The sequence below is a fragment of the Hylaeus volcanicus genome, chromosome 3, assembly GCF_026283585.1.
Source record: "Hylaeus volcanicus isolate JK05 chromosome 3, UHH_iyHylVolc1.0_haploid, whole genome shotgun sequence".
NCBI classification, from domain to species: Eukaryota; Metazoa; Arthropoda; class Insecta; order Hymenoptera; family Colletidae; genus Hylaeus; species Hylaeus volcanicus.
Window position 1 is genome coordinate 31311613 of NC_071978.1, and position 26243 is coordinate 31337855.

The 26243-nt window shown below is 46.1% G+C and overlaps 1 protein-coding gene across 5 annotated transcripts in view; it reads right to left on the reverse strand.

Moving 5' to 3' along the window:
* The window catches only part of LOC128873693 (dipeptidase 1), a 43609-nt gene that overhangs the window by 9316 nt on the left and 8050 nt on the right, over positions 1-26243 (reverse strand). For all 5 annotated transcript variants that reach the window (XM_054117443.1, XM_054117442.1, XM_054117441.1 and 2 more), the window contains 7 exons: positions 19032-19185; positions 12081-12213; positions 8292-8442; positions 7153-7222; positions 2239-2415; positions 2052-2136; positions 164-239 (listed from right to left, as the gene is read on the reverse strand). In XM_054117443.1, the coding sequence (XP_053973418.1) occupies positions 164-239; positions 2052-2136; positions 2239-2415; positions 7153-7222; positions 8292-8442; positions 12081-12213; positions 19032-19185 (846 nt within the window). The remainder of the gene's footprint in view (positions 1-163; positions 240-2051; positions 2137-2238; positions 2416-7152; positions 7223-8291; positions 8443-12080; positions 12214-19031; positions 19186-26243) is intronic.

A 26243-nucleotide genomic window follows, 5' to 3' on the forward strand; every position in this document is an offset into this window, starting at 1 on the left:
AGAGAGAGAGAGAGAGAGAGAGAGAGAGAGAGAGAGAGAGAGAGAGAAACATAGGACATGTAAAGATATTTTTACAAGCTTCGGAGATAATCCGAGGAAAAATTGTATGGTTCGGAAAGAAAAAGGGGAACGGGGAATGGGGAACGTCGAGTGAAAGACTTACAGATTGATCCCGTCGTACCCGGCTCCTATCCCAACGTGATCGATTCCGGCGACCGCTCGTACGTGATCAATGTGAGCTGGAACAGAGCAAGATAAAGGACAAGATTATTCATCGTGCGATGAAAGCGTGACGGAAATGATCGTCGAAGCTTATATTCAAGTTCCTCGAGGAATACGAACAACATCGCGTATTCCTCCGCGTACATTTGTCGATTAAATTACTAGCTGCATCGAGGAAAACAGATTTCTCCGTTTTAAGAAAGCAATGCCATTTTTCGATGTAAAAGGTATACATATATTTCGACGTTTGCTGATTAAAAACATTTCAATGGAGAAATATTTGTTTTAAAGAGTATCTTTGTAACTATATTCATCAAAGAGTACGCGCACCTGATCTATACGTGTATATTATACGTAAATGTCAAGTAAAGAGACTTAACAGCGTCTTCCCGGGAATCATCGTATCCGTAATTCGTTGAACCGAACGTCGACGAGCATATCTACGGGGCGCGAGCGTGCATCCGACGTTTCGCGAGAATCGGGTCTGCAAACACCGGAATCGCGAGCCGTCTTCTGCGCGGTAAGTGCAAACGCCAGTAACACGCCAAGGTAAACGCGTAGAGCGTGGTGCAGTTGACGCGAAACGCATCGAGCATACCCGTGAAAATTGCATTATTCGACGTACGTAAACGCACGGATGATTCGTGCACTCTTGCACGATGCGCAAATCGAATGCCGTGGTCATGGCGCGGCGCGGCGCGGCGCGGCGCAACGTTCCGTTATTATTAACTGGTTGGTAATCGGCGCCCTCCAGACAGAAGCGTGCTACGAGACTGGCACGGCAACGAGAAATCAATCACGAGAAGCGATGTAATCGCGAGGGCACAGGCGCGACAACTGTCCAAATTATCGCTGCGATTCGGTTTAACGCAGCGCTTCCTGCTCGCGTGCATAATTTTCTCGCCACTTCCTCCCTGGTTCCGCGAGATTTCGCGACCACGGAAATGGACTATTATTAAAGCCCGGCGAGGCAGCATCGCTTTTAGTTGTTTTTACCAATTTTAATAATCATAATCGGTAATGCGACAGAACATTTAATAAAGTCCAATAAATACGATTCGTTCGTACAATAAAATGCTAAACGATTATTGCCAATATTATTAATTTAACGTTGAAATGAACTTGGCTAATAAAACATGTAGATGCTCGTTTGTAGTCTGATTTACGCGCACGTCTATCTATGTAAAGTGTATCGCAAAGAAGAGAACCGGGAAATGCCAAGTTCCACGGTATTCCCGTTAAAATTGTAAAGTTAGTCGTGTTCATGCATCGCAAAGGGTTTGCGAATGTGCAAGCGTTATTGCTCGTTGCCGCCTTCTCTCTGCAGTCGCATTCGATGAGAACTCTTTTTTCTTTACGCGGAAACGTTGCGGGAGAATACGCTGCTGCATAAATTCGCTTTTGGCCCGTATATTTCGTTTCCGGTTAGAAAGATGAACATTATTCAAAGCATCAGCCGTTTGCGCGATACTGTTCGCCGGTAACCGTAACGTTGAATGATGGACGCCTTGCCCCGCCTCGCCTCGCCTCGTCTCGTTCAATCCCCACCGGTGAATATCGTCTTTTTCATTTATCTTTGAAGAGACATCGAGTCAACATCGATCGAAAGACAAAGGAACGCTAAACAACGCTTCGATTAGCTTTTAATTGGTTCGTGAGAAGGAAAATAAATAGCCGAGAGAGTTTTGCGACCCGAAAACATAAAGGCGTGCCATGCCATGCCATGCCGTTCTACTCGTATCGAAAAAAGATGTTGGTTAGTTTAATTTAATTTTCAACGAGACGAGTATTACTATCGTAGAAAAGACAAATGTTTTCAAGTCGCTTACCGGCCACATCCTCCAACGTTGACTTTTCGTCGCAGCTAATAAAATGGGGGTAGAAGGATACCATGACTATACCGTCGGTACGCGCCTGAAACAGAGAAAAGCGAAAGCAACTCCGCGATGTAGTCGTTTACATTTCCACTGTTTGTAAATTCCAAGGGTCGGAGGAAGATTCGATCTCGTAACATACCAAACGTCGCAGCGCGTGGTCAGGCACGTTTCGCGAAGAATTGCAAAGAGCGTGAGCGCTGCTGTGGCTGAAGATAACCGGCGCTCTCGATGTCTGCATAGCTACGAGCATCGTAGGTACGGAAACGTGCGAAAGGTCCACCATCATGCCCAATCGATTCATCTCGAGGACGATGCTCTGAAAATGTACGTGGTATAATTATCACGATAACAAAACAAGTCTCGAGGATCGCGAGAACCGAGTTCCTTCGTCTCCTCGATAATACATATTTTTCATAGCAAAGGATGAACAAATCTCGATGTCATAATATTTCGTTAAATTCGACTAGGCCATTTCGTCTGGAAGCGATCTTGGTGACGTTATTCGATTGAAAACGGCGATAAGGGAACGAAGGGAACGTTCGCGGAAAGCCGTGCGCAACAATTCAGAAGTTTGTTTGAAAAGTTAAACAGACTTTCGTACGATTGCTCGCGAGAGGGTGAACTTTTCTTTAGAGACACGGACTGTTCTGTTTTGCAACGGGCTCACGTGTGATCCGCGTGACACTTATTGCCAGCACCGTTCAATCAGATTGAAATTCACGATAGACGGTGCCTGGGACGTTTCGTTTGCAAAGAATTTCGATCCGAGGACGTGAGACAGGAGAAGGTTTCCGCTACCTTTGCAATTCCAAAAAATACAGAACGAAAAAGACCGACATCGACAGCAATTATATCGAATCGAGTACGGATAGGTCCTGTCGTCAGGCTTTCGTGATACGGTTGTACGGATACAATTTCGATGTCATCGTTGTTACTTGTCATTTTGTTGGAACAAAACTAGATATCGAAATGTTGATCAACTCTCGGTAACACGTCTCGTTAAATAAATTCCTAACCACAACTTCAGTCTACTCGTTAGTTATCGTTCGAATTCCAGAAACATTCCCATCCGTCTTTTCGAAGAACGTTGCATCCATTAAACGCGGATGCTTAGCTAAATCAGCACCGTCGCGAACAGTATCTTTCAAGATTCCTATTTATCACGTTTCTCGGCTCCTCGTTTACAAGTTTGCAGCCATCCTCCTTCGTCTTCATTCCTTGCTCGTCGACGCGTTCTTACCATAACGGTTATTCTTTTCGGTTCCCTTCATCTCGATTCTGGTTACATCGCGTCGCCTCGCCTCGCCTCGCCTCGCCTCGCATCGTTTCGGTACGTTCGAGTGAAATTAGCCAAAGGACGGATTTATCGCTAACTGCAGCAGTCATTATCACGAAATTGGGCAAGTTTCCGGTACCTTTCGAGCGAAGCAGTTGTCGTTAGACGCGGAGAGTTACCTCGCGAATCCCAAGGATTTCTCGCTAGCGTATTTTAGGCAGAACGGTGCATTCGTTAAACGAAAATGCATTCGTTCAAGTAACAACGTGAGAAACTTTAATTTTCCGGATTGTTTCACGGGAGCCAAACTGTCGTAAAAGTCAACCAAGTTTCGGCTGGTAAGTTGATATCGATTATCCTTCGAGAACTTGAATGATGACTAAACGCGTACAGTTCGAACGTTACTTTATTCAATTCTACCGTTATACACATACTATCGAATCGACGAAATTAAAATAACAAGACGGGTATGTTTGATCGTACGAGTCGAATCGAAACGAAAAAACGAGAATTGCAGCTTGTTTCGCGTGCCTCGCGTTTCTTCATCGCGGCTCCGTTCGATCACAGCGAAACGGACGAGTTTCCCGGACAAATAAAACTCGTAACCCAGAGAGATCCATTAAGAAGCAGTTGTCGGTAAAAAGAAATGAGAAAACTCGAATTTGCGGCAGAAAAACGCATTGTTACGGAAAGAGAAGAAACACGTGCAAGTGACGCGCGACGTTCGCGGAGGAAAAAAATGCTTCGGAATCTCGTACCGATACTGTTCTTTTCATTATTCGAGTAATATACGACACGACGGTGCTTTTTCGTTTGTATTTAATTAAATTACAAAGAAGAGAAGAGTAGAGGTTTCCTGCTCACAATCAGATATCGTTAGGGTTAGGTCTGTTGCAGTTACACGTTTCTACCAAACACTCGATGAATCTACCCTCACGAATCTTGGGAAAAGGTAACGTTATGTTACGGCGACCGTGTTAAGTACAAGTCCGCTCTATCGTCCGACAGGATGACGAATAGACTTAATCTTTTGGTGAGCTTTTCTCAAAGGTGCTCGATGTCAGGGTCGCATACATACATATATAGATATTTCTCCATTTATCGGTCTACTTGTTAACGCGATACTCAGGCTTTCAGCTCGTCGAAACACGTCGAGTTATCGACGCTGGAATATCGTACGATATCATCGCCTCTCAGCAAATGGGCCCTTACAGTTTATTTACGCTCCTTGCGCATGCTGGATACTTGCGCGATCGTCGGATATTGGCTTTAATCGAATATAAGTCGCGTGGAGAACGTATAGAGTGACGTAAAGTTACGGTGCTTAAAACAAGTTTCCTGTTCGACAAGGCAAAAGTGAAATCTCATCTTCCGCTGCAAAGTGATCGAAACTTGTTTATTTTTAAAAGCACATCCTTTGTCGAAAAGTTACCAAGGAAGGCGTTCCGCGATCATATGGTCGAACGACATATGAAACAAAGCCGGAAACAAAACTTGCGGCGTCTTTCCTTTTTATCCGTGGGTGAAAACAACCAAGAGACTCGTCTCGACTTTTGATCGCGGTGGAGTCGTCCACTACCACCGCCACCGAGTCGTCCCTTATATTACTCTCCTCAGTGTTCTGTCTGGACAGCGAAACTTGTCTCGATACTTTTGTTTGTTACCGGCTATCAGCGATATCGTTGGTCGGTAAGTTTCACCACGAAACCCTCGGCGTCGATGCTCGGCGTCGATGCTCGCTTATTTAGATGGCAACTTTCGGAGAGAAAACGGCAGCTGGTCTTCCACGAAATGCTTTCCTGAACTTATCGGTCAAATCTAGTCAAGTGTCACGACTTTCATTTTTCAACATGTTTACGACAATACGAAACGCTTGAATCCAATGTTAAATACGGAGCCCTCGTATCATCGTACAAGTAGACAGATGAAAGTATCCGTCAGACGATGTCTCTTCTTTTCCTGGAGAGACCACGTGGAATTTTTATCGAGTACTCGAGGGAGCTGTTTATTACGCGGGTGTGGGTGAAAAATGGTGTAGCCGCCGAACGAGGTATAAAAGAAAAGTGGAGGATCGTATATAAAACGTCTCGGCGCGCAGATGAGGCCGCTTGGAAAAAGAGCTAGTTCTTCTTGTGGTTAGACGCATTATATTCCGGAAATTCATGCAAAACGCGTTCGATACATTCGTTGGAACGTCGGTTATTTTTTCGAGTAAGTCAAGTATACCTGACTTACAAGTCTGTAGTTTGACTTTAATGTAAAATTAGGAAACGCATACGTATACGTGACGTTCGCTCGTGTTTCAGACTTAAACCGAGAGAGATGACGAAAAGTTTTCGAGAATAGATTAAAGGCGGATGAGGGAGTGAGAGGGTGGCTGTGGGGGACACGAACAAGATTCGACATTTCGGTTACGTAAGTGAAACGAATGGTTCGACACGTTTTCTGCTTCTAACGAGACTAAACGACTGAAGCAATCACTGAAAAACTGTAAGCGGTTTCCATTGAATATTTAAGCGAACTTGTTCTCTCATCTTCCCCTTGGTGCCAATCGCCAAACTTTTCTTTGACTCGAGTATCCGAGACTACCGGTTTCCGAGTTGTTTTGTTCTTCAAGACTTGTCTCGAGTAATCGGTTGCTTGTCAACCGAACAACTGGAATAATTGTGTGCTAGTAGTAGATGATTGCCTCGGACAAAATATTTAAATTCTAATAATAAATGACCTTTACAGTTTCCAACCATCCGTTCTTCTTGGTTCTATTTCCCTGTGCAGACAACGATTTCAACGAGATAAGATTACATGTAGAAGCGACTCTGGAAGTAATCGGATTACAATGAAACTGACTAAACGCAGAAGCCGCGATGATTAACGCACCTACGACATTTTACACCGATCCTTTGGTTCTTGTCCGTGGAGCGTGAACCGGCTTCCGGTTTATATCGCTACCCATGCCCTCCTAGTCGTTTCGTTTATACCCTTCTTGCCGGTGCCGTTGGAAAAGACCCTTGGGACTGTGTGGCGTTTTTCTGATGCTCTCGGTAAATAGAACACGTTGCCGAGCGTTGGTAACTTTCACGGTATTCGCATTCCGAGAAAAGAAACATTGTTACGTGGAACACTAGGTTCACCAGTGGTGACGGCCGCCTGTCTACGAAACTAATATCATCGCCATCGCTGCTTCTTACATTCTAGAGTTCTTAGACCGATGAGTCGTTGCAAGACTATAAATACTTGGTAATCGTCGACATTTTTCTACTCTGGATCACGGTTTAAACTGGAACCTTGACCGTTCGAACTATGCGCGTTTAAAACGGCGAACGATTGTTCCCTGGGTTGATCGATGCGAGCCATAATTTTCTTTCGCATAGGCTTTTCGCAACGTCGACGTCGCGTCGCGTCGCGTCGCGTCGCGGCGCGGCGATGTCGGGGTAGGAATTCATGAATACTTGGACGCGAATACCGCGAATACCGCGAATAGAGGACCGGGTAATTTTCATAAATAACTCGCGTTCGAATTTTCATCTCGAGTTTCAAGACCGAGCACTGAGCAGTGAACAGGTCGACTGCGGCGTCGAGCAGTTCGCGTAACTATTTTCCTACATTTAACGCGTGCGGTCGCACAGTGTGCGAATAGAGTTTGGAAACTGCCGCTAATCTCTTCGATTCGCCTCCTCTTACAAGGAAACGATGCCAGCTTCAAACTCGGAAACACGTTTTATCCATTTTACCATTTTCAAAGAAATTCATTCAAACAAGCCATCTGTTTCTACTCACCTTGCCAAAATTGGAGAGACCTCCGATGCGAGCCACTTGACCGGGTTCATCCGCTGTGCTGCATTCTGCCCTAACGAACCAATAGGTCAGTAACTCAATGCCAACAATCCTCAGCATTATCGTCCTACAATGCCCTTTAATCATAGAGTTTCATGTCCGCGATACTAAGCAACGCGGGCAGAATTGTTCCCTCGATTAATGACCACGAGAGAATTGCGCCGCGCACGGTATACAAACGTCTTGATTCGAAACGTCGACGTCGTGGTCGCGTCGATTCCTTCGAATATTCACGGATTCGTAAGAACCGATACTTGTAAACGATTGCTCGTCTTATCAAAACGTGTTTTCGATGTTAAACGATCGTTAATTTTAGTTTCGACGCATGATCGAGACTCTAAAATTGATCCTTCTTAAAAATAAAGTTTTTTAGCCCGATAGTTTCTATCGTTTGGAGAAATTTGTCGGCGACGATAAATGGTTCCCGGGGTTAGATTTGTAAATGTCTCTGACGTTGATGGGATTACATACGGGGCAGACACCCAAGATACGAATCTAGGAACAGGCTTTCAGGAGTACGGGCAGTTTGGGAGCCATAATCGTCCGCGTTAACGCGATGTTCTCTAAGCTGGCGTATCTTGTCGGTAGAATCGGGTGAAATTGTTTCTCGTTGTTCGATGTTGCTGCGCGTAGCCAAAATAACTCTCTTCTCGTAGATATTTATCAGCGTATCGATGAAATCTATCGGAGTCGTAAAGCGCGCGGTCGATGGCGGAAACACCGAAACGTAGATAATATTGTTACGGTTCCATTAATCCGCGGATGATTTATCGTTCGACCGGTTACGTAATTCCGCGTATAAATATAAGGGACGTTGGCATTTACGGGTGGTAGGTACACATTTCACGGCCACCGATAATATCATCGATCCTCGATGTTTTCGATTTTAACGGTGCGTTACATAACGCGTCGCGTTTAACTCGCTCAACGATCACCGTAGGATTCGATCAGCTACTATAGTCTCAGACTGGTAATGGTAACAGAGGTACGAATTATCGTACCATTTTCTCCATTCGATCGGTATTTGGCGTAGTATTGTACACAAAGGTCGTATAATCGATTATTTTTGTTGGCAAACTCACCAAGGCGTATTACACGTGTGAGTAAGTGTGAGGTATCTGGCACCCAACTCGTACAACATCCTCAGGACTGCTAGGCTCGCTCCGACTGCGTGGCCTCCTTCCACTCCTATCAGACTCGCTAATCTACCCTCCTTGTGCGCTCTCTCGATACCTGAAATCACATTTCGTTCCCAAAATGTTCAATATTTACAGTATTATAATTGCACCAAGCTAATGGAAGTCATAGTCGGAACAGCTGATCGAGCTACGCGATTAATTAAAGTTCATCTTCGCTCGAGTAGATTTAATTAAATCATTTAAATTACCGATCATCGCGGGAGAGCGTTATCGCGGAGCGCGGATCATTAATTACCCACCGAGCATAAACGGGCTTCGATGAATCCCCGAGGCGTAGCAGATAACGAAATCACGGGGACTTTCGAAGAAGGATCGTTCGGCCAGGGAAATCCTCCTTGCAGCCGGTATTTTGTCAGTATTTAGTCAGCGCGCCGCGAATTCGATTTCCCCGTCGCTTCGCATCGCGTCGTTTAATCGTTTTAATCGAGCCTGAGCGTGTAAGAGCCGGACCATCGAGGTTCCGTGAAATCGGATTCGCGGGTTCGGTGTCGTTTGGATTCGATTAAAACACCGCGTACAAATTGCGTTAGGTCCGGTGCTTCCGGGGAACATCGATATCGGGAACCGCGTATACGTCGAATCCGCGCGCGTCGCATTGTTTCATCGGGAGTACCAAACGAAATTGTCGCCAATTGTCTCGTGGGACCTTGAACTTTTCCGCCTTTGACCAAACGCCATCGAGTATCCCCTCGCCTCGAGTTCGCGTTAATGGAACACCTCAATTCTCTCGCGACCGGCACAATTTATTCGTCTTGCGTAGCGTCGTTCCAACGATAATTTCATTTAAAATTTATTCAAAGAAATAGTTTGATGTAATAGGAATATGAAGAAAACATAGGTAGGTATGTTTGTCGTTAGTTGGTACGCGAGCGAGCACCGAGGTAAATCGACCCGTTTCGTACCATCACCATTTCTCCTGGCAACTTTCATTTCTCTCGCAAGGGAACGTGCCCGGTGATTACGCTGTATTAAACGTCTAATGGAAGAACAACCGAAAAAGGAATGCTGGCTGGGAGGTACGTGCTGTCGATGAACCTCGATTTACCGCGCTCGTTGATTTATAGCCCTCCCTACACACGGTGCCCACCACCGTTCATACTTTCGGCCGAGTACTTCGCGTACAAGCTACTCGTGACCGATTACGTTCGCGTACGTGTAGACCAAGTTTCCACGTTATCAGCCGTTTCACGGGGAGAACGGCCAATGTTCCAAGCCGTTCTTCCATTCATCTCGGAATTCCCGATGTCTCGCATGCATGCCGCTTCCGTTCTTTCTCACGGCCAATTTTTCCTTCCGAGTTCCCTGAGTTCGCTTTTAAGGGAGGGATGATTTCATCATTTTTGAACCAGAGACAGAAATTACGCAAGATACCATAACAACAACAACAACAACAACAAGTCGACTTGGTCGCGCGAGCATTGTAAACGAGAACACCGAGAACGGGTTCCTCTTCACCTCCCATAAATCCTGAGACTCCAACTCCCAGGGTCCTTCCAACTATTGCTCTTCCAAAGTAACGCTACGAAAGCACGCTCTACGTCAAAACTTTCCAGACAGAAGTGGCAATCGATGGATGTAAACACACCTACTTTGTCTACCGTTTCTTAGAACTGACCGCTCGACTCGATGTCGTCGACGTCGGTCCTCGGTAAGTCCTACGTAGAAAAGAGAAACACGTATCCTCTTGATAATATTCCTGTCCTTCTTAATCGATCGAAAGTTCCGCGAATTTTCAACAATCGGACCCCTTATATGTACGACCACGTATCGCATGTCCATGTTCGTGTCCATTTACATATGCATGTGCATGCCGACATGCAATCGCCGAGGTTTGGCTTATCGAACGAGCTGGCTCGACGGGTATGGCTTGACATTTTTCCATTTCAGTCGGAATTTACAACCGGCTGTATCTTCCCGACGTTTTCTCATCGGATTTCCGTTCACGTTGCACGAAACAGAGCAAATTATTATAATGTAGCATACAACATGGAAAATATACTAATTGCTTTTTTAAACGTTTGTTTATGAATTCGAAGCGAATCCTACGATAAGAATAGCATTTCAGTTGGACAAAGTAACGAAAAAATGTCTTCTTTGGGTTCGAGTATCATTGTTCCTTCGCGTAACCTGTATTCCACGTATCGCGTGCAAAAGTTGCTAGAAAATCGACGTCCCCCGTGAAAATATCAACCCTCCTAGTTTCCTCGTTGCCTCGTTCTTTGTTCTTCGTTCTTTTATTCTTGGCGGCCATGGCGTAGCCTCTTTTCCGTTTACCTTTTTCTCGACGTTGAAGGGAATCATTGGGAAATAGGTTTACCGAGTCTCGTAGCTCGGAAGCTGCTCGTTACATCGAGAGGACGCGGCGCCATTTCCAAACGGAGGCGTTCTCTTTCCACGAGTTAGGATGCATGAAAAATTCTTCAAGGTGCATATCTCGCGGCGACGATGACGACGAACGGGACCGGGCGGCGGCAATGGGTGATCCCAACTTTTCCACGACGTCCGATGTCGACGTCGATGTCGAGAAACCGTAAGGTTTCAATCGAGTTGATCTTATGCTGGCGTTCGTCCAGCGACGCTCGACGTCGCACGTTCCGTACAATCAGAAGCGAATGCGAGACGATAGGTTCGGTCCAGAGACGAGCAAACAGACCGGAACGAATCAGTCAATTTTTGTTTATTCGCGAGAGCTAGCTCGATCCTCGTCGACTTTTATTTTAAAGCGCTTATACAAAGACGTTTCGTAGTTGCGTAAAGTGAACTGAAATGAAAGAAAAAACGAGGAGAAAATGTCGATTCCGATTGTTCTCCGGTCACGTAGGATTGTAGGACGGAACTAATTGATTGGCGAAGAGTCGAGTTATTATCCGGTCGGCGCGGGCGCGTCGTTAACCGTTCGGTTGTGCCGCGAGGCGAGAAATTAATTAAATTCGAGGAAGGCACGGCCGCAGCAAGCAAGCAGGAAGATTCACTCCGTGGATTTTTCACCTTAAAGCAGAAAACTCGAGGCATTCTTTTCGCGGGCGTGTGCCAGCAACCACCACCACCCTCTGACATTGGCATTTCGCCAGGAATTCTGGCGGCGTGTAACGTCGGACGGCCCATTTCAGGAACAAATAGAGGATGGTAATTCCCAACGTTCGTCGACCTCGAAGCTCGATTTCATATTCCTCGCGTGCGAAGCTCTCGAGAAAAAGCGTCCTCCTTCAGGATCTTCGATCCTTACGGTTTCCGAGAATTTTGATTTCGTCGATCGATTTGTTCGTTTAATCGTTTCCCCAAGAGTACGCTAGTCTATTCTCGAGTACTTGAGATATTTCGAGTTATCGCCAACGATACGAACCAACGTTTCAAATGTTCTATCGTTGTCGTTTGGATCATCGGCAATCCAAGTGGCGTAAACTCACGGGTATTTACCACCCGAAGGAAAGTTCAAAAGTTGTTGTTGATTTAGAACGCGTAGACGACGACGTAAGCTTTATCGAACAATGACTGACTCGGCGTTAACTTGTCGACAGCGATATTCCCCCTCCCATCGAGGGACCTGCGGTGTAAACAAGAGCGACCCAACGCCGACGCGACGCGACGCGACGCGACGTTTTGTGCCTCGTTGCGTTTCGGAAAACCGGGCTAGAATCGCAAAGAGGTAGAATCACAAATTAAATGGCCCACCTTCCGCTGTGGTAACGAGAACCATGCTTTCAGGATGCTTGTTGACCAATCGACGAATCAGGTCGATTTGTTCCAGGGCCAGCTGGACCGAGTCGAGGTGCTGAGAGGAGCAGGGCACGTAAGCTGACCAAAACTGCAACAGACGCGAGAACGATAAAAATTGGTAAGTTATATACGAGAGTTGTATACGAGATTTACGGTAAGGTTTATCGATTAATAATAACTCGCTGTTCGCTTGTCTTTTTGCGAGTTGCGTACCTTTCGAACGGATTTTCGTGTCCAATTATCTGGTCAATCGGAACGCTCCAGAGCAAATATCAAATCCCAACGACCCGTTACAGTGACAATAAACGGTCGTTTTTTCTTTCGATTACGATTCTCGATTACGATGGATCATTAAAAATAATTCAAAAGGCCACTGGGGCCACCCAACTGGTTGAAAACGTGGCGCAAAGGGCGGTGCTTTGAATTTTAAATCCCGGGGATATCGGAACTCGTAAATAAACAACTATTTATCCCCTCGCCTCGTTGCGTGGTACCAGCTAAGAAAATATACATATACGCCTATTGGGGGGGTAAATTAAACCGATGTATCAGATCCTGGTATTAAATGGTCGCTCGTGATGTTTCATACGATTTGATAAGGGCCGCCAAGGCTGAACGTGAGCTCGCATACAAATCTTTCTCGTGCGTCGTTTTTTATAGTTGTTAAGCGTGAAACGGAACGGGAGTCGTACGATTCGATGCGATTATTGTTTCGACGGGCGACGATGGCTCGTTCAGAAATGCGAACCAGAAATTCGTGTACAACTGTGCACGAGGAATCTCTAGTTTGAAGCATCCTGTACACGAGTTGGCAAACTTTTCCGTAACAGTAGTGCTGGACGAAATATACGTCCGTAGCGTGACATTAATCGAGCTGTCGTAAATCAGCCGGCGGCGTTAACGTTTCTTTTTTTCCATGTTAGCCGGGTCGTTCCATTCGCGACAACTTTGCTTCCTTTCGCGTCGCGTCGCCTCGCCTCGCCTCGATTGTGGCTGTCGCAAGCGAGTTCGTTGCCGCCTTTCATTGTTAGACCGAATCTTCCCGTCGCGATTTGCTTGATGCCACCGTAGCGCGACGCGGCGCACCTTAAAATGCTCGAATACCGTGCCTTTTACCGAGGGCTAATCGAAACAGGGCGATAATTAAATCTGCGGTCGGAACTTGGAGTTTTGGATTCGATGTAACGTTAACCAGTAAACGACAGCTCTCGAAGCTTTTCGATATTCCCTGTTCACGCAATCCTTTCCTTTTCCTTTCCTGTCGCAAAATTACCAACTAATTTTACCCGCGGCAGCCATTAATTCCATATCAAAGGTTCGATCAAATCAAAGGAACGTCGAGATCGTAGGTTGGGAAACGTCGCCTGCGTTACCACTTCGTTCCCCGTATAAAATGAACTTTGTGGCTTTTTGACAATCGTGGAAGAGTACCGAAAAACGAAATCTATGATGGTCTCAACTGTGATTCGTGGAACGAATGAAACTTAACGAAACAAGAACCAATTGGCAACGTTATGAATTCACCGAAACGTTACATCTCGAGATTCGTGTCCATTTTTGTTCAACGTTTACGCGGTTGGCTTTCAGACCGTCGCCGACGCCGTTCGCCGTCGCGTGACGTCGCGTCGTAGGTTCTTGGTCTTCTCCAGTGAGGGCGAATTAAGGGACGACGCGCAAATACCGGACTGTTTATAGAGACTTTTTTTTCTAGACGTCTCGCGTCTTCGTTAGAAACCAGCTCACTTGTAGTTTTAGGTCAGACGTTTCTATAAAAACGCGTCCGTGTGTGAAAGGGGTGTTTCCATCTCTTTCCGTCGAGTATTCTCTCTTTTTCACAGCTTTGCGCAAAATCGAGCAGCAGTCACGGTCGGGTTTTAGGTCAGACGTTTGTAAAAATATTCACCGACACGTCTACGGTGTAATCGCGTCGCGTCGTCCCACTTTAAAGACGAGCTCCGCACACTGTCGGCGATCTTACGAAATTAAAAAGCCCATTTGCGTACCTTGTAAAAGTTCTCGAGAGGATATTTTTATTCGCGAGCGGAAAAATAAAGTGTTTCTTACAGAATTTTTAACGCGTTTTCATTGAAATTTTAATACGAGAGTACTTTCTTTTTACTCTAAGAATAATGTACAGAAAAAATAGAAAAAAAAGTATATATATAATTCAATAGTCTCCTTAAATGCACAAGTTTCTCTACGATAAATGGACAGTAACATGATTACTTTCTCCGAGTTTCACTGTTATTTACCTTATCTCTCCATTTCGTGTGCAAAACGTTTCAGAAGAAATTCCGTAAACGATTTCTGCCTGTTCGTTCGGTAAACGTATTTTCCGCGTGACGCTTTTATCACGAAAGATACCCAATTCCTCGAGGACCGCGAGGTTTTGAATAGTACACACACACACACATACACACGCGCGCGCGCGCGCATGAGGACACGAGTTATTTTCGAATCGCTTGGAATTCACTTTTGGAACGCAGTCGCTAGAAACAGCGACCGATTGCTTAGGGGTAGATCCGTCTCTCGAGTACAATCGAAAATGTTGGTACAGTGGCCTGGATTTTCGATGGTTTAGCACGTGGCTGTATTACACTCGAACGAATCCACGTTCGATCCCATGTGCACAGCTATTTTTGTCAAAACCTTGAAATATACGCCGCCTTTTCGAAACATGGAAACATGTAGACAAGAGCATATCGTTGGTTCTGCGAAGCTTTGTTGTAGCGGGGATGTCGTTTATCTGAACGGTGAACGGTGAACGGTGAACGGTGTCTCGCGATAGACATGGGCTGTTTCGAGTCTACGATCAATGTTCGGTAACCTTTTCGCGACGGATGCCTTCCTCTGGTCTGAATTAACCGGGACAGTGATGGATCGAGCCGGGAGCAGTTTGCCGGTTCCTGTACACACTAGCTGTCCCTATATTATGCATACACTCGAGTATACGATGTCGTCTCGGTGGACGCAACCGGCTAGTCGATCCTTTCGTCTCGATGCAAGCGAATCGAATACAGAAATCGAAGACCCGTCCGGAAACGTAGCGAAACGTTTCACGTGGACATATTCGCTACTCGAATCCGGGTTACCAGCACAGGGTGACGGTCTCGTCGGTGAAGTCGTAACCACGATGGCTGGCCGTTATTCGCGTAATTAGTATTCCCTTTTAATTACGGTATTAATTAAATTGGTTAGCACGTACGGCTTCGTAAGGAGCTTACTCGAATTTTGCTCCTCTTAGCCATCGCGACATTTTGACGTTAACGCGAGCAGGGGAGCGTGGCTTAAGTAATGGAGTAATGGAGTGAGAGGGCTTCTACTGGACGAACCTTGCTAGGCTCCGGTTCTGTGAGCGTAGGGTTGACTTTTCGGAGCAACCGCTCGAGCTCGCGCTCTCGTTCGGTCCCTCTTTATCATGCGGCCGTGGGCTACGGTTCCCATAATCGCGTCTGGAAGAGCTTCTAATAGATGGGATCAGCCCGGTGAATGTTTTGCTAACGAGCGAACGTATCCTCTGGCTATTTTCAAAGGTCTCCCGGGCTATTTTCTTGGGACAGGTTCTTCGTGGATTTCTCGCTACATCGCGCTCTGGGAGCAGATGTTGCTCCACCGGATGGAATTCCATTTCTGACGTCTTAAAGTTAAATCCCTCTAGGATAAAACGGAACCAGCCGAGCTTCGGACGATTCGCTGTAAGAATACCAAGCTCGAAAGAATTCTCGCGCTTGGCGTCGATGCTAACATTGAAAAATACGTTGAGCGAAGAAAAAAAATACTTGATCGCATTAAGAAAAAACCGTCTACCGGAGTATCGTAATTCGCGAGTAATCGAGCGAGCTGGGCGCGCATACTCTTTTCGAGCAACGCGTGTCGATGAAACTTGCTACCTGTGAAATTGCTTCCGCGATGAAATTCCTGGACTACGCGGCTCTACCACTCGTATAATGTACATATAATATACATGATCTGTGGAGCAGCTAGCATGATCTGGGGACCAGGCCAGACCGAAGTATTTTTGACGCGGCGCTGATGCTGGCACTGGCACTGGCACTGGCACTGGAGGGTCGATGCCCGAGCAAAGTTACTCCTTGAAACGCGCGCGACTGGCGAATTTGACGGAGCGCAGTTCTCTATAGGCCGCTATTTCATTCGGACACGGCTGCTACCGAATAACCGATGCGACTCGATGAAACGGCATTAGTTGTATCGAGCATTGACGTCTACTCGAACCGGAGACGCCAATCCGCGTTATCGACTCTTCGGCACCGGATGACGTATCGCTGCGCCTTTTCATTTTCAAACGTTGCAAGCTATCGATACGATACTCGGTACTCGATACTCGGTACTGTACCTTGGAACGCGTATACTGCAGAAATTAATATCTATGCACGAAAATAACATGAAACATAAATAATTTGGACATGCGATGATTAAACCAGAATGGGAGGGTCGATGTGTTTAGATTTGACCAATTTTGAGAAAGACTTCTCTATCGGTCGCGGTGTTTCGCGTATCCATAATCGGTCGTTCGGATTTTCGAACATTATGCGCGGCGCCACGGTAATCCGGCAACTTGGCTAAACTTATCTCGTACAGAGGCGGAAGGCAGAAGGCGCTCTTGTTTCCCGCTTAAATCGAAAATCGATATCCGTTCCGACGCAAACCGCGTCCCCTCTCTCCGGAAGGGTGAAAGATAAGAGTGAATTCGTGATCGCGAGAAATGTTAATATCGATAATGAGTTGGTCGGGTTTTACCGTAGACTCTTTCCTATTAAAGTACAGCTCGCTACGGGCAATTGCCGCGTAAATAAAGATCGCTTATCGAACGTTACTTTGTCCCATTCGCTCGTTTTACGATTTACGTCTCCCGTGAAGCTGCGTAACGATCGAGTAGCGAATGTACCGCGATACGATCGCAATCTTCTCTCGACATCTGGCGCGTAACGTCATCGTCAGCCTCGTCGAGAGAAAGAGGCTCCAGCAGGATACAAAGGAAAGCCTAGAGAAAACGAAAAGTCGATTTTCTATTTTCATCGAACGGTCCGATCCGGTCCGGTTTCTTTACAAGCGCATTTTTCCGAAACACGAACCGTCCCGATCGTGGCCTTTCGAGTGGCTCGAGAGCCAAAGCCACCAATAAAAGATTTATTTGATCGGCAACTCGGAACGACGGCCATTCGTTCTTCCGCTCCTGCTCCAGCTCCAGTAGCTCGAGTGTACATTCGTCCCGTTACGTTGGTACGCCAACTTTTCGGTGCAATCTTTTCATCTCACCGTCGAGCGTTCTTTCTTTCCTTCGGTGGAAAGCTGGCTAGAGGCTGCGGCCGATCGGAAACATCGACCAAGAGAGAGCGAGACGGAGAAGGCTCCCGTGCAACTTTTTCTCCGCTTTGCACAAGTTACACGAAAAGATAGCTCGTAATGGAGGTCCGAGATTAATCCGAAGGAATTGAAAAAGTTTCCAAAAAAGAATTCGTATTCTTAAAATCAAAAATCAACGGTTCTCTTCGCGCTTGCAACGCGAGATAATAGCGACATGATAACAAATGCACGTTCTGCCGAATTACGTAAAAGTTCGATTATTATTCAAATAATACGTTCTCGTGTTTGTTTATCAAAGTTTTTTCCTAGTTATGCGTTACCCTCTATACCAAGGGAAGGGAATATCGAGTCGAACGATCGGACGATGCGACATCGACGCGACGCGACGCGACGTGCCGGGACTCTTGGATAAATTTTCGTCAGCGCGTAATCTCGGGGAACCGCATGAAATTAATTAGCAAAGTTGGCTCGCGGTTGGGTCAATCGCGTTAATCGCGAGCGCGTCTTTCTCATGATCGCGTGCTTCGAACCAATCACCGTGTGCGGTTGGCGGCGGGGAAACGAACGATGAAAATCGTTTTAGATCGTGCTCTTAATTAATCGTAGAGTTTACGGCCTGGAAGAATAGCGCGCCGTGTAATTGAAACATCGCGCTGGGCAAAGAATCGACGGTGACACGCGATTCTATCGTTCCGCCTGGGATAATCGCGTCCGCTTTAAACACCGCGGAGAAAGAAATATTTACGCTCGATTCAACGAGCAACGAAGACGACACGCGACTCTTGTTTCCACGCCACGGGATGCTGCGCACACGCGCCGACGAGACTTACGAATCGCGAACGTAGCCGGAATGAATATTCTCAATCTTCAGAGAACTCATTTTAACTCGAGAGTAAAAAAGCTAACGAGAAAATATTTATGGATAGTTGGTATACCAGCTGCGCAAGGTAAAATCGAAAATCGAAAATCGAAAATTGAAAATCGAAAATCGCGTGTTCGATTCGTGTTCGAAGTAATTATAGCTTCCCTCGTAGTCGATGGACTGAAGTAGAAAGCAAAGTTTCGTAGAGTAGTTGAATCTTCTGGCATCCCTGTGCGATTACATCGATTTCAGGAAAGGGACGACCGGGTGGCTCGTAATTCTTGTCGCGCCGTAAATCGCCGCGAGGAAATGGACGACTCTCGGGGAAAAGTGTTTCAAATGGAACATCGACTCCTTTCTTCGCGAATAGTTTCCCGCGAGAAAATTTGCAGCTGAACGTCGGCGTCGCGTCGCGTCGCGTCGTTCTCCAAGTGTCGGAATTACGGCAATGCACGTATATTCGGCACTGTTCGTGGCACATGGGAAATACAGGGTGTCTCCGCAACTGTATGCAACCCGAAAAGAGACGTATATTATTCTTCGTACAATTGTAAATCGAATCGAATATAAAAAACATAATTTGCTAGTGTTTGCTAGTAATTTTTTAGTGTAACTCTCGGGAACAGTGTCGGGAACACTCGGTATATCTCGGTTCTTACGGATCGCGGAGTAATGTTTTTCGCGAATCGTTCGAGTTATCGCGATTATAGTCGGCTCACCTGTGCCGCAACCATGCCCTCCTTCAATCTTCTGAGATCCGTGTGGCTCCAAGCACTCCGCGACCAAGGGTGGGTATCCCTGAGGTCATCAAACCTGAATTCCCTCAGCTGATTCTTCAGAAACTTCCGTATGTTCCACGGGAGATCGTTGTGCCTGAAGCAAACAAACAAAATATAAATACCCTTCGTGATTTACCGGTCGAGTCGTATTAGCGAATCGTTTTTTTTTTCTTATTTTTCTATGAAAGATAATTTAGCGTTAGTCGGCTAGTCGATATATATCGAGTTATACGGTATATCTGGTTAATACGTTTCTTACTTTACGTTTATTCATAAATTAACGCGATATATGTGTAACTCCTAATCGAACTAGCCAACAGAAATAAAATACTACGCTATACGAATTATTCGACAATTCGATGAAAAAAAAAGATGATGTGAAATAATCTGTTTGGAACCCGTAGCCTCGCGGCACGGCTGGGGCGCGACGCGCGTCTCGTGGATACGAGTGGTTGTATCCCCTGGAGATAGGGGATTGGAACGAGAGATATAGGGCGGAAAGGACGAGCAGACGAGTAAACTTAACGTCTCGCAACGGTGTTGGTCGGCGCACAAGTTTTGCCGCGGGTTTGGTTGCGTCGCCTACGGCCAGTCCAACTTATTTCATCCGGAATCCTTGATTTCTTTCGTGAGATTTCTACGTAGAATGGTGGCCAAATATTGTCTGCCGGATTCGTCGGAACAAACGTCAACATTGTTAGCGAAATGCCGTTAGAATAAAAGTCACGGAAGAATTTGTCCGGAGCGGTAAGCAAATTCTCGCGTTTCTCCTATACATGTTTTCTATTTGTATTTTTTTACACGTTTATACGTACACGTATACGATTCGTTTGTACATACGTACGTTACCATTGCGATGTTCGCTGTTGTCCGTACAGTCCTCGAAATTATTGTCAACTTGGATCGAAAAACAGTTGAAACTAATTCTTTGTACTCGCGATAATCCACGCGAGGGACGAACATGGAGGTAGAGGTTCGTATCACGCGAGAGGTTGGCGACCAACTTTTACGTTAATGGTATAAAATAATTGAACTCGGAAGACGTAAACTAATGCTCGAGAAAGACGACCAGACGAAAGACGAACGATTCGGAGAAGGATGAAACAACAGGTAGGAAAGTTGACGACTTGGAACGACGCTAGCTGTCTAACTTGCTAAGCTTTAGTTACTCGGATCCTGCGTCCTCGGTTTCGGTTCCTTATTCCTTGTTAATTAGGTCGGTCTTATTGTTGGCTCTGGGTATCGCAGCTATCCGAATTCGATCTTCGGTTATAATCAATGCAACCTAGTCCGCGTCCAAGATATTGCTCGAGATACAATCCGTTGCATTATTTTGTGCAATTTAACGCTACCGAGACTCGGTGATACGTTCGAATTTGACCTAGCAGCCGTGTCTCCTGGGGATAAGCTTTAATTAAACTATCCGATGCAACGTCGTAAAGTAAGCTGTATCGAGTAAACGAGAAACTTTCGAATCTAACGAAGGAAGAGTAGAGTTCGTTAACAGCAGGATTAATCGTTTCAACTGTGTTACACCTACGCGACACCGACCATCTCGAAACAGTCTGTTGGTTCGAGAATTGGCCACGATTCGATACTTTTAGTTCGATTACAAGCAAGTCGTTAAAGCGTATTCTCCGTCGCATACGCGTAAACAGTTAAACACGCGTCGCCATCCCAGCCTGTTTTATTCGGTTCAGCTGCGAATTAACTCTCCGCGGCTCACGCGAAGAGCACGACTCGCAGATAATACACGTTGAAACAATTTGAATAATCGTTTCGCGCGGATAACAGAAGCGAGGTCCTACCTCGCACTGTCTCCGCACTGTCGGCAAATCGCTAATTGAGCAGGATGCGACACCGCGAACTTGCATTTCCTGATAGCGTCGCGATTACACGGCCACGCGATTACTCGGGAAACTCGCAACTGCACCTCCTCGGTCGCGCAAAAGTTCCGTCTCCTCGATTCCATAGAACGTGGCAACTTTAAACGCTTCGATGTGCCTTGCTCTTCGTACGCTTGAAATTTCACCTCGAGTGTTACGACGAGATACGACTACTGTATGTACGCGTAGGTTCACGGTTATGCAGTCGCAACAGGGAAATTATTTAACATGGCTCGATACGCCAAGTAGTGCGTTACTTTCCATGTACCGGTAATCGAACTTTTACCTTTCATACGCTTAACAGATGCGCGTTTTTCGAATAGATCTCGCAATCAGCCACGAAAATGACGAGGGAATCTGCCAAATGTCAACATCATTCGGTTTATTCTTTTTTTCTTAAAAGGAAACGATTAAACGGAAATTTAACCAAAAGTATCAGATCGGTAGAATAGAATGCCGTCAAGTATAAGTATTTCGACGAATAAAACTATGCAACCGGGAAGGGTGTACGCTCGCGCCCGCGTATTATTACCTCGACAAATCTGACCTGAATCAGAGATGGATCTCCCGAGCGTTTGCCACGAACCGCACTGCACCGCACCGCACCGCACCGCACGATAGCTGAATGCACTTTGAACGCGTGGTGCGAGGGCGGAATTCAACTTCGAACGGAATTAGGTAACCAAACGAGCAGCCGTACTCCCATCTTCCGCGCCTGCTACTTGTCGAGCGATAATTCCAAAAGTTTACCGGGATCGAAACTCTCTCGAAATATTCCTACCGATTAAGGTCGTGCCCGAGCTTGCGTGCAAGTCCTTCGATTGTACTTGACTCGAAGAAAATATTGGCTAACGGCGACGACCATAACGGCAACGGCAACGGCACCAACGATAACGCGATCTGTTTATCCGTTTCCAACCAAAGCGTTCCTTCCATTTGGCTCGTTTCGAACGGTGATTGGATTTTCAGGTTGAATTCGTTCGAGTAACGAGCACTCTTTACCGCGACGATATCGACTCTCTAATTCGAATCCTCCGAGACCCGACTCGATCTTCGTCCGGTCGTTCGTACGCGGAACCGGAACGATACTGGGAACGGTTCAATTAACGGATGCGGCATGGACCAACAACAATTAGGGAGATCGACAAACATTTGGGGCCGGAATGTACGGGTTGGTACGCGTTACTTACGCGCGCGTGCACGCGCATTCGGAATTTCATTCGGATGATAGCGTAGTGTACTTGTCGCGTGAATGTCTCGGCTGCGCGGGTTCGTTTCCAGATACGTAATCGAATAGCGGTAAAGTCATTCGCGTTAAGCAGCTTGATGCGGTTGTTTGAACGTAGGATCGTTAAGACGCGCGGCAAACACGGGGATTTTAACGGCACGAATGCGGCGCGGCTCGGCGCTCGAAAACCGACTTAAATCGTCGTTGAGCAAATTAAGCATACGGGGTCACGAACCCTTTAGGCGCATTAGAAATCGCTTTATCGCGCGGCAACCTCGTAAACTGGGTTCCTTGGTCTCTTCCATTAAAACTACTCCTACCCTTCCTTCGAGTATCGTATCCACGTGGGAACGAATAGCGCTCCAACGACTCCGTGCCTTGGCAGAATTTTATTAGATTTCGCGCATTTCAAAATTTTGCTCATCAAACGATAACTGCCACGAAACATAATTTCCTATTCGAGGATTTATGGACTTTTACCATGGCTTTGAACGTAAACGTGATATATGTATTTACCTTTAGAGAAAACACTTTGCGTATTTGGCGAACAAAAGGAATTTTCAAGCATACATCGACAAGCGCAAGCGCTTTATTCCGACTGGCTTGTATTATATTTTACTCGACACCAACATCGAAATGTTTCACGCTCGATAAAGTTAAATCATGTTTAAACTGACAATTGTTTGATATATTCGGTATTGCTATAAAACAAGTAAACTTGATCGATAAATAAATAAATTTGACCGTGCGCGTCGCGATTTCGACGAACGTCGAAATACTTTTAAGATATTTATTATTATTTTAAGATATAATTTCGCATTAACCTTTCATCCATATTCAAGGGATGCAACGCGTGTCTAAGAGACACGATATCTCTGACGTCGATTCTGCTAAAATTTTGGTGAATTTTCATCGTTTGCAAGGGAGAAGCTACGACACGGGAGAAATGGTACATCTCGGCTGGTGGAAGGGTACATAATTGGCAATGCGCGATAAGGTGGCTGGCCCCGATATGCATACGAATGCCGAATATTCCGTTAGCTGGCAACAGTGACGTCACTCTGTATGCAAATACCAACTTCCGGTTTTAGCGACGCGTTTCAGGCCTATCGCCCGCTCGAAACGTATCTGGCCGAGGGCCTTAACAGCTTCGATGCTTTCTACAATTTAATCATCTGCTTCCGGTGTAAATTGTTCGTTGAAAATAATTTACGACCAATCGGAGACGCCCATGGCGTTGCGAACAAGCCGGGGAATTAATCGTTCTCGTTCGCTAAAATATTTCTTCTCGGGCTGCGATAAATATCGTTTTACGTCATCGACGTAAGCGCATTTAAGACTACGATAAAGCCAATACTTTCGTAAAATGAAACTCTCGAAACTCTCTTTCTCTTTGTATACGTACGTTATATATGTATAAATATAAATAATAGGTGAAATCACGAATTACAGATTTTAGAAAATGTAAAAGCTACTATTTTCAAGCAACGAGTGGTCCATCTGTTCGCACCGAATTGTTCGATGCAGTGTTTACGAAACGAGAAATTGTCGCCAAGTTGAAAGAAACGACCGAGTTTTTCGACGAGCGAAACGGTAAATTTCAGCGAAAGAACATTGCTGGGTACATTAGCGGTAAGTTTTCTTTTATGTTTAATTTGTTCAGCGATTAACCGTAGCTCCCGACTGTTTCGGCGGTCTCTTCGGTGCGGCCGCGCCGCGGCTAGAATCATAAAATCTAATCCAGCGTAAAATCCAGCGAGTATCCGGTAAACTTTGTTACTGCCTCTTTAAAGTTGCCCGACGTCCTGGAGAGCTAACTCTCTCTCTTTCTCTCTATCTCTCTCGTGGGCGAGCGCGCGCGGCCGTCTTTGCTTTTGCCGAGGGTTAATACGCCCTGTCGTGGCACGACAATTTATTTTGCGAACCCCACCCTCGCAGTTCGCCCCGTGCAGTGACTCGATGAAGTTATTAAAGTTCGTCTGAGCTCCGGCACGGTGTACCGCAGACATTACCGTTACATCTGCGTTACATTACAAGGGTTATCTCACCTGGCGGAGCCAGCTAAATGAATTGCCCGCGACGTTAATACTCGCGACATCGCGCTGCTACGCGTAACCTAGCCATGAGTAATCGAGGTTAAATTACCGACGCGACACGACCTCCGTTAGACGACGTCTTCAGAGTCGAAGACAAACGATTTCGTTTACGTTACGAGGTTAAACGATTCGTCGTGGCACTCGCACAGAGGTGTCCCGGAACCGGAGGCGGAGGCGGAGGTTCATTCGACCGTTCTGCCGATATAACCGGATCGAAATTTCTTTGAAATGTTCATCCACCTCGAGGAAATTCGAGTCGAGACTCGCGTTTCGTGGCTACCGTTTCTCTCGCGGCGTGTTTTCAGGATTCCGCGAATCCGTGACGCGTGACACGCGTTCGACGAGGACCGAGCACGTTCCGAGTTTTAGGTCACGTTTCGGGATCCAGGATCCATGATCCGATTTCCGACTCGGCGTCCCAGGAGGTGGACTCGGTAAGACAGCATCGACGCCTTCGACTAACTCCGTGAAATCGAGTTACGCGTTGCTGCTACATTAACTTTGCCGGAAGTTGGTGTCTGCTGTGGGCTGGCTTTTACGCGTCTATATCTACGTGTTACGGACACTATCCCAGAGTGCATACCTACGTGTGCACACGGTTACAACGAACATTAACCCACGCTCCACTGTTGGTCGTTGACGACTTTGCTAACGGTTCGGTATTGCCGAATACGTGGCTGCTCGTGTCGGGAAACAAATTTTCTAGTATTTTTCATTAAAGTATTTTTATTTAAATGGAAAAACAAACACGATTCCAGCGTGCTCGCTGGTCGACGATAGTCATCCGTCTCTGCGAGAGTTTCTGCCTGCTCGCTTCTCGATCTCGATGGTACAGAAGTACAGAAGACGTCGCGTATCGTTGTTCGTCGGAGTCTCGTCTACATTATTCATTAAAAATAGACGGGGCGGAAATTTGGTTGGTAACGGGTATTCATTTCGCGAGTCTGTCGCCGGAAAGATAATATCGTATCGTTGAAGTTTCGCGGACCCGCTACGAACCGCGCACGTTTGCGTGCAACAGAGAGAAAGAAAGAGAGAGAGAGAGAGAGAGAGAGAGATCCTCGATAACGAAGGCGGCCGCCGTAACGTGATCTTACGGTGACCGATTCTTCAGAATCCTCGCTTTCCTTACAAATGGATTCACTGGACGGTGCTAATAATTCGCCTCTGCCCCCCTGTCTCTGTCCAACGTCACCGTACTTCCACAATGGCGAGCTTAAAGCTCAGACTTGGAAGGAACTTCGATCGTTATCGCGGCTCTTCTTTTCCATTCGTCCACCTCGCGAGAGCCCCTTAACGAACGTCCGCCGGATTTCGCGAACCCCGATGGTTTCAGTGCTCGTTAATCAAATTAATTATAACAACGAAAAGAGTGGACAAAGCCACCTGGCGGTGGGAAACCTTTTTTACCCACGCATCGGATTACTCTCGTTACTCGAACAATAATGTCTAGCATTTTCGAAACGTAATATCTAGGAATAATAATATTAATAACAAGAATACATCTTTATCGTGATAAAATTGCATTCGTTGACAAACTTTCCATCGATTCTACGTTGAATCGAATTTTGTAGTTTGATTGTCTTTTGAGAGGATGAAACAGGTTTTATTTCACCCGATTGGAATTCCGTAACGCTGAAAGAAATCGTTTCCCTCCCTTTATCTCGGCCATCGCTATCGTCGCGAACCATAGTCAAGAGTCGATAGTCGACGATCAGCTCAATTACGAGTTACCAGTTAGGTTAAGAAAAAATATGCGATATACATATAAGTACGATTGGTAATAATCGGCCTGTCGACGACTTTTTACCGCACAGGGAGTTTGTCGTGAGATATTACATGTTAAACGTGTCGCGAACATTTTTCCCAGCGCGATCATTTAAAAAGAAAGATATGGTCACGTATTAAAGTTTAAACTTTATCGGACTTTATTAGACAGGCC